A 14,176-nucleotide genomic window follows, 5' to 3' on the forward strand; every position below is an offset into this window, starting at 1 on the left:
TTGAACTTTTGTACTTCGAAGCGGACCTATAGTAGACACTCGATATGTCGCCATTTTGATTTGATGAACAAAAACGTTATAGAAAAATCAACAGTTTATCAATAATAAAAAGAAGAGAAACATTTAAACTTACTTTTATAATGTTCTTATTTAATTTCCTAGTAAGCAACACCAACAAAAATGGCCATTTTGATATCTGGCGTTGTTCAAAATTCATCTGACGTTACAATTTCAATTGTGACGTCAATCACGTGCAGCCTATGTTCTATTCGAATTAGAACATGGTTTTGTATCTAAAGCTAAAGAAGAACGTCATATTAGAATGTTTAGTTAACACGATTATGTTCGTTTTTTTTCGATCCTGTAAGCAGTTGGTTAACTATTTGAGGTGTATTGATAAACTTGTACATTTAAGTTTTGCAGGTTTCAACTGTCCTTGGCATGTATATAGCCTTCTATGCGACATTGATATTGCACATTTTTTTAAAGTCGTTTCGCCGTTTCAGAATCTAAAGCATCCTGGGTAATATTTTCAAAAGCGTACACCAAAGCATTTTGATTGGTTTAAAACGTTATAAACAATAGAAATTCAACCAATAAGGTAACGTTATTTTCACTTTGGGGTACGAACAATGCAATTACCCATGATGCTTTAGATTCTGAAACGGCCAAATTGACCTGTAGTAATGTTGGTCTATGGTGGAGATTTGTATCATATATAACCGTATCTCATCTTCTTATTAAAATGATGGGCGTTTACAGAGATACTATAAAAACATGACACAAATTACACTGAACGTACAGAAATGTCCTGAGAATACACGTGTCACTGAACGTTACGTATAGTCCTAAATAAACATGAAACCAATTGATTTAACGTGTACACGTGAACGTAAAGTATAGCCCTGCTAACTAGACATAAAAAATGTGCCACTGAATGTACAGAATTGTCTAGAACATGCATGAAACATATACCACTGATTGAGTATAGTGCTTAACAAACCAGAAACGTACTGGTGAACTAAAAGTATAGTCCTGTACAGACTAAAAAGCAATGCCACTCAACGTTAAGTATGGTTAACATTATTGAAAATTGTGCCCTTGGAGTTTTGCCTCATTGGTACTTATACCACATAGTCTTGTATATTTGAAATATGCGCCACTGAAAATAAAATATAGTCCTAACAAAAAACAAGTAACGTGTGCCACTGAAATAAAGTATCGTCCTAAACTAAACAGACATATGTGAATGTAACTGAATGTAAAGTATAGCCCTGAAAATACATGAAACATGTGCATGTTACTGAACTTAAAGTATAGCCCTGAAATTACACATAACATGTGCATGTTGCATGGATTAAGGTTGTGAAGTCGTTGATACAAATCAGAATTAAGAAACCGAATTGGTCTAGTAATGCCCATGCTACGTCAATCTGTAAAGACCCAAAATGTTGCAGAATACTTGTCCTACCTTAATGACAAATATGGTGTTGTACCTGCAGATAAAGCCCCAAACAACTTCGTTTGTGTGTGTTAGCTCACTGCATTAATTGCTTGGTACACGAATTAGGTATTGACAATCCATGTTCCTTTGACATTTTAACTAAAGATGAAGAACTGTATCTTCCATCACTGTATTGGATAAATAAACTACATAGGTGTCCTTACAAACAACTTTATATTGTTTGGTATTCCAAGTGCTCCGCGAAACGTCTTTCTAATTATAAACATCTATTGTATCAGCAATCATAGCCAGGCTTCAAAGTTATTGTGACACTCCCATCGAAATAGAGATAAAGGATACACCAGATATAGTTAAGTCGGCCTTATATCTTGACTTACATGAACATTTAAAAATTGACAATGAGAGTCGGTTGAAAACAAACCTTTACCACAAAAAAGATGGAATTTGGAATTTAAAGAATCACATTAGAACACACACAGGTGATACATCTTATAACTGTGACGAATGTGGTAGGGACTTTACTCGGATGAATAGTTTAAAGAGTCATATGAAAACACATTCGGACTCTAAAACTCATGTTTGTGATGAATGTGGTAAAGAGTTTAGTCGTCTTGGTAGTTTACAGATTCACATGAGAACACATACCGGTGAACAACCTCATGAATGTGAGGTATGCGGTAAAGGGTTTAGTCGTACTGATTATTTACAGAGGCACATAAGAACACATACAGGCGAACAACCTCATGAATGTGATTTATGTGGTAAAGGTTTTAGTGAGCGTCGTTATTTTCAGAGTCACATGAAGCAATCATAGCCAGGGTTCAAAGTTATTGTGACACTGCCTATGTTAGAGGTGGCGTGAATCAGATGTCGATACTTAAAAAATTTCAAAGATCTTTAAGAGTACATACAATCTTACTATCTTTCATCTTGTAATAGTATTAAAACATTTGACTTTTATACACTTTGCACATATATTCTGCATTCCAAACTTAAAGACAAATTGAAAGAGTTGGTATTGCTTTGGCTAACGTAGATACAAGTATCTTGTCTTAGGGAGGGACAAATCCTAGTTGGTAAAGGATCACTCTGATTTAAACAAAAAATCTTTGAATATGACATTATCAAGATGCTTGATTTCTTGATTGACAACATACATGTACGTGTTACGTTTAGAGGACGTATTTCGGCATTCCAATGTGAAGCAATTGTGCCCCTCTGTTTGCCGACTTGTTTCTTTATTACTATGAGGCTGACTTCTTACAGGAACTTCTTAGGAAGAAAGATAAGAAGTTAGCAATATCCTTTATTTTAACTTTCCGCTATATAGATGATGTTCTCTTACTAAATAATTAAAACATTGGTGACTATGTTGAACGCATCTATCCCATCGAAATAGAGATAAAGGATACACCAGATATAGTTAAGTCGGCCTTATATCTTGACTTACATGAACATTTAAAAATTGACAATGAGAGTCGGTTGAAAACAAACCTTTACCACAAAAAAGATGGAATTTGGAATTTAAAGAATCACATTAGAACACACACAGGTGATACATCTTATAACTGTGACGAATGTGGTAGGGACTTTACTCGGATGAATAGTTTAAAGAGTCATATGAAAACACATTCGGACTCTAAAACTCATGTTTGTGATGAATGTGGTAAAGAGTTTAGTCGTCTTGGTAGTTTACAGATTCACATGAGAACACATACCGGTGAACAACCTCATGAATGTGAGGTATGCGGTAAAGGGTTTAGTCGTACTGATTATTTACAGAGGCACATAAGAACACATACAGGCGAACAACCTCATGAATGTGATTTATGTGGTAAAGGTTTTAGTGAGCGTCGTTATTTTCAGAGTCACATGAAGCAATCATAGCCAGGGTTCAAAGTTATTGTGACACTGCCTATGTTAGAGGTGGCGTGAATCAGATGTCGATACTTAAAAAATTTCAAAGATCTTTAAGAGTACATACAATCTTACTATCTTTCATCTTGTAATAGTATTAAAACATTTGACTTTTATACACTTTGCACATATATTCTGCATTCCAAACTTAAAGACAAATTGAAAGAGTTGGTATTGCTTTGGCTAACGTAGATACAAGTATCTTGTCTTAGGGAGGGACAAATCCTAGTTGGTAAAGGATCACTCTGATTTAAACAAAAAATCTTTGAATATGACATTATCAAGATGCTTGATTTCTTGATTGACAACATACATGTACGTGTTACGTTTAGAGGACGTATTTCGGCATTCCAATGTGAAGCAATTGTGCCCCTCTGTTTGCCGACTTGTTTCTTTATTACTATGAGGCTGACTTCTTACAGGAACTTCTTAGGAAGAAAGATAAGAAGTTAGCAATATCCTTTATTTTAACTTTCCGCTATATAGATGATGTTCTCTTACTAAATAATTAAAACATTGGTGACTATGTTGAACGCATCTATCCCATCGAAATAGAGATAAAGGATACACCAGATATAGTTAAGTCGGCCTTATATCTTGACTTACATGAACATTTAAAAATTGACAATGAGAGTCGGTTGAAAACAAACCTTTACCACAAAAAAGATGGAATTTGGAATTTAAAGAATCACATTAGAACACACACAGGTGATACATCTTATAACTGTGACGAATGTGGTAGGGACTTTACTCGGATGAATAGTTTAAAGAGTCATATGAAAACACATTCGGACTCTAAAACTCATGTTTGTGATGAATGTGGTAAAGAGTTTAGTCGTCTTGGTAGTTTACAGATTCACATGAGAACACATACCGGTGAACAACCTCATGAATGTGAGGTATGCGGTAAAGGGTTTAGTCGTACTGATTATTTACAGAGGCACATAAGAACACATACAGGCGAACAACCTCATGAATGTGATTTATGTGGTAAAGGTTTTAGTGAGCGTCGTTATTTTCAGAGTCACATGAAGCAATCATAGCCAGGGTTCAAAGTTATTGTGACACTGCCTATGTTAGAGGTGGCGTGAATCAGATGTCGATACTAAAAAAAATCCAAAGATCTTTAAGAGTACATACAATCTTACTATCTTTCATCTTGTAATAGTATTAAAACATTTGACTTTTATACACTTTGCACATATATTCTGCATTCCAAACTTCAAGACAAATTGAAAGAGTTGGTATTGCTTTGGCTAACGTAGATACAAGTATCTTGTCTTAGGGAGGGACAAATCCTAGTTGGTAAAGGATCACTCTGATTTAAACAAAAAATCTTTGAATATGACATTATCAAGATGCTTGATTTCTTGATTGACAACATACATGTACGTGTTACGTTTAGAGGACGTATTTCGGCATTCCAATGTGAAGCAATTGTGCCCCTCTGTTTGCCGACTTGTTTCTTTATTACTATGAGGCTGACTTCTTACAGGAACTTCTTAGGAAGAAAGATAAGAAGTTAGCAATATCCTTTATTTTAACTTTCCGCTATATAGATGATGTTCTCTTACTAAATAATTAAAACATTGGTGACTATGTTGAACGCATCTATCCCATCGAAATAGAGATAAAGGATACACCAGATATAGTTAAGTCGGCCTTATATCTTGACTTACATGAACATTTAAAAATTGACAATGAGAGTCGGTTGAAAACAAACCTTTACCACAAAAAAGATGGAATTTGGAATTTAAAGAATCACATTAGAACACACACAGGTGATACATCTTATAACTGTGACGAATGTGGTAGGGACTTTACTCGGATGAATAGTTTAAAGAGTCATATGAAAACACATTCGGACTCTAAAACTCATGTTTGTGATGAATGTGGTAAAGAGTTTAGTCGTCTTGGTAGTTTACAGATTCACATGAGAACACATACCGGTGAACAACCTCATGAATGTGAGGTATGCGGTAAAGGGTTTAGTCGTACTGATTATTTACAGAGGCACATAAGAACACATACAGGCGAACAACCTCATGAATGTGATTTATGTGGTAAAGGTTTTAGTGAGCGGCGTTATTTTCAGAGTCACATGAAGCAATCATAGCCAGGGTTCAAAGTTATTGTGACACTGCCTATGTTAGAGGTGGCGTGAATCAGATGTCGATACTAAAAAAAATCCAAAGATCTTTAAGAGTACATACAATCTTACTATCTTTCATCTTGTAATAGTATTAAAACATTTGACTTTTATACACTTTGCACATATATTCTGCATTCGAAACTTAAAGACAAATTGAAAGAGTTGGTATTGCTTTGGCTAACGTAGATACAAGTATCTTGTCTTAGGGAGGGACAAATCCTAGTTGGTAAAGGATCACTCTGATTTAAACAAAAAATCTTTGAATATGACATTATCAAGATGCTTGGTTTCTTGATTGACAACATACATGTACGTGTTACGTTTAGAGGACGTATTTCGGCATTCCAATGTGAAGCAATTGTGCCCCTCTGTTTGCCGACTTGTTTCTTTATTACTATGAGGCTGACTTCTTACAGGAACTTCTTAGGAAGAAAGATAAGAAGTTAGCAATATCCTTTATTTTAACTTTCCGCTATATAGATGATGTTCTCTTACTAAATAATTAAAACATTGGTGACTATGTTGAACGCATCTATCCCATCGAAATAGAGATAAAGGATACACCAGATATAGTTAAGTCGGCCTTATATCTTGACTTACATGAACATTTAAAAATTGACAATGAGAGTCGGTTGAAAACAAACCTTTACCACAAAAAAGATGGAATTTGGAATTTAAAGAATCACATTAGAACACACACAGGTGATACATCTTATAACTGTGACGAATGTGGTAGGGACTTTACTCGGATGAATAGTTTAAAGAGTCATATGAAAACACATTCGGACTCTAAAACTCATGTTTGTGATGAATGTGGTAAAGAGTTTAGTCGTCTTGGTAGTTTACAGATTCACATGAGAACACATACCGGTGAACAACCTCATGAATGTGAGGTATGCGGTAAAGGGTTTAGTCGTACTGATTATTTACAGAGGCACATAAGAACACATACAGGCGAACAACCTCATGAATGTGATTTATGTGGTAAAGGTTTTAGTGAGCGTCGTTATTTTCAGAGTCACATGAAGCAATCATAGCCAGGGTTCAAAGTTATTGTGACACTGCCTATGTTAGAGGTGGCGTGAATCAGATGTCGATACTAAAAAAAATCCAAAGATCTTTAAGAGTACATACAATCTTACTATCTTTCATCTTGTAATAGTATTAAAACATTTGACTTTTATACACTTTGCACATATATTCCACATTCCAAACTTAAAGACAAATTGAAAGAGTTGGTATATTGCTTTGGCTAACGTAGATACAAGTATCTTGTCTTAGGGAGGGACAAATCCTAGTTGGTAAAGGATCACTCTGATTTAAACAAAAAATCTTTGAATATGACATTATCGAGATGCTTGATTTCTTGATTGACAACATACATGTACGTGTTACGTTTATAGGACGTATTTCGGCATTCCAATATGAAGCAGTTGTGTCCCTCTGTTTGCCGACTTGTTTCTTTATTACTATGAGGCTGACTTCTTACAGGAACTTCTTAGAAAGAAAGATAAGAAGTTAGCAATATCCTTTATTTTAACTTTCCGCTATATAGATGATGTTCTCTTACTAAATAATTAAAACATTGGTGACTATGTTGAACGCATCTATCCTATCGAAATAGAGATAAAGGATACACCAGATATAGTTAAGTCGGCCTTATATCTTGACTTACATGAACATTTAAAAATTGACAATGAGAGTCGGTTGAAAACAAACCTTTACCACAAAAAAGATGGAATTTGGAATTTAAAGAATCACATTAGAACACACACAGGTGATACATCTTATAACTGTGACGAATGTGGTAGGGACTTTACTCGGATGAATAGTTTAAAGAGTCATATGAAAACACATTCGGACTCTAAAACTCATGTTTGTGATGAATGTGGTAAAGAGTTTAGTCGTCTTGGTAGTTTACAGATTCACATGAGAACACATACCGGTGAACAACCTCATGAATGTGAGGTATGCGGTAAAGGGTTTAGTCGTACTGATTATTTACAGAGGCACATAAGAACACATACAGGCGAACAACCTCATGAATGTGATTTATGTGGTAAAGGTTTTAGTGAGCGTCGTTATTTTCAGAGTCACATGAAGCAATCATAGCCAGGGTTCAAAGTTATTGTGACACTGCCTATGTTAGAGGTGGCGTGAATCAGATGTCGATACTAAAAAAAATCCAAAGATCTTTAAGAGTACATACAATCTTACTATCTTTCATCTTGTAATAGTATTAAAACATTTGACTTTTATACACTTTGCACATATATTCCACATTCCAAACTTAAAGACAAATTGAAAGAGTTGGTATATTGCTTTGGCTAACGTAGATACAAGTATCTTGTCTTAGGGAGGGACAAATCCTAGTTGGTAAAGGATCACTCTGATTTAAACAAAAAAATCTTTGAATATGACATTATCAAGATGCTTCATTTCTTGATTGACAACATACATGTACGTGTTACGTTTAGAGGACGTATTTCGGCATTCCAATGTGAAGCAATTGTGCCCCTCTGTTTGCCGACTTGTTTCTTTATTACTATGAGGCTGACTTCTTACAGGAACTTCTTAGGAAGAAAGATAAGAAGTTAGCAATATCCTTTATTTTAACTTTCCGCTATATAGATGATGTTCTCTTACTAAATAATTAAAACATTGGTGACTATGTTGAACGCATCTATCCCATCGAAATAGAGATAAAGGATACACCAGATATAGTTAAGTCGGCCTTATATCTTGCCTTACATGAACATTTAAAAATTGACAATGAGAGTCGGTTGAAAACAAACCTTTACCACAAAAAAGATGGAATTTGGAATTTAAAGAATCACATAAGAACACACACAGGTGATACATCTTATAACTGTGACGAATGTGGTAGGGACTTTACTCGGATGAATAGTTTAAAGAGTCATATGAAAACACATTCGGACTCTAAAACTCATGTTTGTGATGAATGTGGTAAAGAGTTTAGTCGTCTTGGTAGTTTACAGATTCACATGAGAACACATACCGGTGAACAACCTCATGAATGTGAGGTATGCGGTAAAGGGTTTAGTCGTACTGATTATTTACAGAGGCACATAAGAACACATACAGGCGAACAACCTCATGAATGTGATTTATGTGGTAAAGGTTTTAGTGAGCGTCGTTATTTTCAGAGTCACATGAAGCAATCATAGCCAGGGTTCAAAGTTATTGTGACACTGCCTATGTTAGAGGTGGCGTGAATCAGATGTCGATACTAACAAAATCCAAAGATCTTTAAGAGTACATACAATCTTACTATCTTTCATCTTGTAATAGTATTAAAACATTTGACTTTTATACACTTTGCACATATATTCCACATTCCAAACTTAAAGACAAATTGAAAGAGTTGGTACATGTATATTGCTTTGGCTAACGTAGATACAAGTATCTTGTCTTAGGGAGGGACATATCCTAGTTGGTAAAGGATCACTCTGATTTAAACAAAAAAATCTTTGAATATGACATTATCAAGATGCTTGATTTCTTGATTGACAACATACATGTACGTATTACGTTTAGAGGACGTATTTCGGCATTCCAATGTGAAGCAATTGTGCCCCTCTGTTTGCCGACTTGTTTCTTTATTACTATGAGGCTGACTTCTTACAGGAACTTCTTAGGAAGAAAGATAAGAAGTTAGCAATATCCTTTATTTTAACTTTCCGCTATATAGATGATGTTCTCTTACTAAATAATTAAAACATTGGTGACTATGTTGAACGCATCTATCCCATCGAAATAGAGATAAAGGATACACCAGATATAGTTAAGTCGGCCTTATATCTTGACTTACATGTACATTTAAAAATTGACAATGAGAGTCGGTTGAAAACAAACCTTTACCACAAAAAAGATGGTTTCAGCTATCCAATTGTGAACTTTCAGTTTTAAGTAGCAACATTCAAGCAGAAGAGATATATACCCCGTATACAGGGTATTTTTTGCTAAAAATATCAGTACATTAGAAGGGTAATTTTCACTCTCTCACACACATCTCTGGTACCCAGACCGGAGTTTAAACTAGAATGGGTACGTTGGGGGCTTCGGTTGGTCAAAGTGTCCCTACTTTGACCTGGAGATCAATCTTCTGATATCTCTCTGGTTTGTCTGTTTCCACCTAGTGGCCCAGTGGTTCTCTCTGAGTACTTCAGCTTCCTCCACCACAATAACAGACTTTCCGGTGTCCTAGCACTCCCTTTGTGTTGGGTGGGGATTGATTGTCCTTGTAAAATAATTGTAGTATACATATACACATCTCCATTAATCCCGTTAGAGAGTGTACATGGATGCCACTGTACCCTCGCAGCTTTCGAGGGGTTCTTCGGATATCGGAGGCATATCAGTACATACATACATATAAAGGTAACAAACGTAAATGCATTTTAATATAGGATGTCATTAAAAAGGAGGGTCATTCTTATATAAAATCTCGCAAAATTATGATCCATATTTTGGGCACATCCCCGTATACCCAAAATAGGAAGTTGACCCCCCGTGCAACTACTTTACTTAAGAATTTTGACTTAGGACATGTGCAAACAATTACAGTGGGTTTAAGCGTTTCAATGGTACAAAACCTTAACCCTTATCTATACAATACTGTAACATGGGAAGACACTCTGTGCTCTTTGTTAGTCTTGTATGGTTTTTAATTTGAGTTTCTTGTATATAATCCGGAGTTAAGTATGACGTCCATCATCACTGAACTAGTACACATATTTCTTTAGGGGCAAGATAAAGGACACCTCCGGATGGGGGAGTTTCTCTCGTTTCATTGAAGACACATTGGTGGCGTTCGACTGCTGTCTGCTGTATGGTCGGGCTGTTGTCTTTTTGACCATTTCCATTCTCAGTTTTATACACTGAACGAAAACATTTGATCTATAGATGATACAATGGCAATAAAAAAAAATCCTTTACAAACACAAAACATATGCCATTGTACGTATTGTTTCGTCGTTATCATACATCAACCATGTGCCACTGCACTTAAAGTTTCGTCGTTATCATACATGAAACATGTGCCACTGCACGTAAAGTTTCGTCGTTATCATACAAGAAACATGTGCCACTGCACGTAAAGTATCGTCTTTATCATACATGAAACATGTGCAATTGCACGTAAAGTTTCGTCGTTATCATACATGAAACATGTGCCACTGCACGTTAAGTTGTGTCGTTATCATACATGAAACATGTGCCACTGAACGTAAAGTTTCGTCGTTATCATACATGAAACATGTGCCACTGCACGTAAAGTATAGTCGTTATCATACATGAAACATGTGCCACTGTACGTAAAGTATCGTCGTTATCATACATAAAACATGTGCCACTGCACGTATAGAATCGTCGTTAAGATACATAAAACATGTGCCACTGCACGTATAGAATCGTCGTTAAGATACATAAAACATGTGCCACTGCACGTATAGAATCGTCGTTAAGATACATACAACATGTGCCACTGCACGTAAAGAATCGTCGTTATCATACATAAAACATGTGCCACTGCACGTATAGAATCTTTGTTATCATACATGAAACATGTGCCACTGCACGTATAGTATCGTCGTTTAAATACTTAAAAAATGTGCCACTGCACATATAGAATCGTCGTAATCATACATGAAGCATGTGCCACTACACGTAAAGTATCGTTGTTATCTTACATGAAACATGTGCCACTGCAAGTATATAATCGTCGTTAAGATACATAAAACATGTGCCACTGCAAGTATAGAATCATCGTTATTATACAAGAAACATGTGCCACTGCACGTTTGGTATCGTCGTTATCATACATGAAACATATGCCACTGCACGTAAAGTATCGTCGTTATCATACATGAAACATGTGCCACTGCACGTAAAGTTTCGTCGTTATCATACATGAAACATGTGCCACTGAACGTATAGTTTTGTCGTTATCATACATGGAACATGTGCCACTGCATGTTAAGTTTTGTCGTTATCATACATGGAACATGTGCCACTGAACGTAAAGTTTTGTTGTTATCATACATCAACCATGTGCCACTGAACGTATAGTATCGTCGTTATCTTACATGAAACATGTGCCACTGAACGTAAAGTTTTGTCGTTATCATACATGAAACATGTGCCACTGAACGTATAGTATCATCGTTATCATACATGTGCCTCTGCACGTAAAGTATCGTCGTTATCATACATGAAACATGTGCCACTGCACGTAAAGTTTCGTCGTTATCATACAAGAAACATATGCCACTGAACGTAATGTATCGTCGTTATCATACATGAAACATCTGCCACTTCACGTATAGTATCGTCATTATCTTACATGAAACATGTGCCACTGCGCATAAAGTTTCGTCTTTATCATACATGAAACATGTGCCACTGCACGTAAAGTATCGTCGTTATCATACATAAAACATGTGCCACTGCACGTATAGAATCGTCGTTATCATACATAAAACATGTGCCACTGCACGTTAATTATAGTCGTTAACGTACATGAAACATCTGCCACTTCACGTATAGAATCGTCGTTATCATACATGAAACATGTGCCACTGCACGTATAGAATCGTCGTTATCATACATGAAACATGTGCCACTGCACGTATAGAATCGTCGTTATCATACATAAAACATGTGCCACTGCACGTAATGTATCGTCGTTATCATACATGAAACATCTGCCACTGCTCGTATAGTATCGTCATTATCATACATGAAACATGTGCCACTGCACGTATAGTATCGTCATTATCTTACATGAAACATGTGCCGCTGCACGTAAAGTTTCGTCGTTATCATACATGAAACATGTGCCACTGCACGTAAAGTATCGTCGTTATCATACATGAAACATGTGCCACTGCACGTATAGAATCGTCGTTATCATACATAAAGCATGTGCCACTGCACGTATAGAATCGTCATTAAGATACATAAAACATGTGCCACTGCACGTATAGAATCGTCGTTAAGATACATACAACATGTGCCACTGCCCGTATAGAATCGTCGTTATCATACATAAAACATGTGCCACTGCACGTATAGAATCCTCGTCATCATACATGAAACATGTGCCACTGCACGTATAGCATCGTTGTTAAGATACATAAAGCATGTGCCACTGCACATATAGAATCGTCGTAATCATACATGAAACATATGCTACACGTAAAATATCGTTGTTATCTTACATGAAACACGTGCCACTGCAAGTATAGAATCGTCGTTAAGATACATAAAACATGTGCCACTGCAAGTATAGAATCGTCGTTATCATACAAGAAACATGTGCCACTGCACGTTTAGTATCGTCGTTATCATACATGAAACATGTGCCACTGCACGTAGAGTTTCGTCGTTATCAAACATGAAACATGTGCCACTGAACGTATAGTTTTGTCGTTATCATACATGGAACATGTGCCACTGCATGTTAAGTTTTGTCGTTATCATACATGGAACATGTGCCACTGAACGTAAAGTTTCGTTGTTATCATACATCAACCATGTGCCACTGAACGTATAGAATCGGCGTTATCATACATGAAACATGTGCCACTGCACGTAAAGTTTTGTCGTTTTCAAACATGAAACATGTGCCACTGAACGTATAGTATCGTCGTTATCATACATGTGCCACTGCACGTAAAGTTTCGTCGTTATCATACATGAAACATGTGCCACTGAACGTACATTTCGTAGTTATCATACATGAAACAGTGCCACTGCACGTAAAGTATCGTTGTTATCATACATTAAACATGTGCCACTGCACGTAAAGTTTCGTCGTTATCATACAAGAAACATATGACACTGAACGTAATGTATCGTCGTTATCATACATGAAACATCTGCCTCTTCACTTATAGTATCGTCGTTATCTTACATGAAACATGTGCCACTGCACATAAAATTTAGTCTTTATCATACATGAACCATGTACCACTGCACATTAATTATCGCGTCCTGAACATATTTACAACACGTGCCACTGAACGTAAAGTATCGTCGTTATCATACATGAACAATGTGCCACTGCATGTTAATTATCGTCCTGAACATATTTACAACATGTGCCACTGAACGTAAGGTATAGTCGTTATCATACATGGAACATGTGCCACTGCACGTTAATTATCGCGTCCTGAACATATTTACAACATGTGCCACTGAACGTAGAGTAATTCGTTATTATACATGAACCATGTGCCACTGCACGTGAATTATCATCCTGAATATATTTACAACATGTGCCACTGCACGTTAATTATCGTCCTGAACATATTTACAACATGGGCCACTGAACTTAAGGTATGGTCGTTATCATTCATGAAACATGTGCTACTGCACGTTAATTATCGTCCTGAATATATTTACAACATGTGCCACTGCACGTTAGTTATCGTCCTGAACATATTTACAACATGGGCCACTGAACTTAAGGTATGGTCGTTATCATTCATGAAACATGTGCTACTGCACGTTAGTTATCGTCTTGAATATATTTACAACATGTGCTACTGCACGTTAGTTATCGTCTTGAATATATTTACAACATGTGCCACTGCACGTTAATTATCGTCCTGAACATA

At 36.2% G+C, this 14,176-nt stretch overlaps 2 protein-coding genes across 2 annotated transcripts; both read left to right on the forward strand.

Moving 5' to 3' along the window:
* Positions 1–1,991: 1,991 nt before the first annotated feature.
* Positions 1,992–4,425, forward strand: LOC134717819 (zinc finger protein 436-like). Its single transcript, XM_063580313.1, has 3 exons — positions 1,992–2,244; positions 3,018–3,311; positions 4,091–4,425. The coding sequence occupies exons 1-3, from the start codon at positions 1,992–1,994 to the stop codon at positions 4,423–4,425; spliced, it is 882 nt and encodes a 293-aa protein (XP_063436383.1).
* Positions 4,426–5,210: 785 nt separating this feature from the next.
* Positions 5,211–7,646, forward strand: LOC134717820 (zinc finger protein 436-like). The gene is made up of 3 exons (XM_063580314.1): positions 5,211–5,354; positions 6,215–6,427; positions 7,290–7,646. The coding sequence occupies exons 1-3, from the start codon at positions 5,211–5,213 to the stop codon at positions 7,644–7,646; spliced, it is 714 nt and encodes a 237-aa protein (XP_063436384.1).
* The last annotated feature ends 6,530 nt before the right edge of the window (positions 7,647–14,176 follow it).

Source organism: Mytilus trossulus, chromosome 5 (genome assembly GCF_036588685.1).
Source record: "Mytilus trossulus isolate FHL-02 chromosome 5, PNRI_Mtr1.1.1.hap1, whole genome shotgun sequence".
Taxonomy (NCBI): Eukaryota; Metazoa; Mollusca; class Bivalvia; order Mytilida; family Mytilidae; genus Mytilus; species Mytilus trossulus.

Excerpts from the sequence above, each read along its gene's own strand:
- LOC134717819 (XM_063580313.1), top strand. The coding sequence starts at position 1,992 with ATGAATAGTTTAAAGAGTCATATGAAAACACATTCGGACTCTAAAACT. Across the intron at positions 2,245-3,017 it reads TGGTAAAGGTTTTAGTGAGC|GTGATACATCTTATAACTGT; the intron begins GTCGTTATTTTC and ends GAACACACACAG. Across the intron at positions 3,312-4,090 it reads TTTATGTGGTAAAGGTTTTA|GTGATACATCTTATAACTGT; the intron begins GTGAGCGTCGTT and ends GAACACACACAG.
- LOC134717820 (XM_063580314.1), top strand. The coding sequence starts at position 5,211 with ATGAATAGTTTAAAGAGTCATATGAAAACACATTCGGACTCTAAAACT. Across the intron at positions 5,355-6,214 it reads AACAACCTCATGAATGTGAG|AATCACATTAGAACACACAC; the intron begins GTATGCGGTAAA and ends TGGAATTTAAAG. Across the intron at positions 6,428-7,289 it reads AACAACCTCATGAATGTGAG|AATCACATTAGAACACACAC; the intron begins GTATGCGGTAAA and ends TGGAATTTAAAG.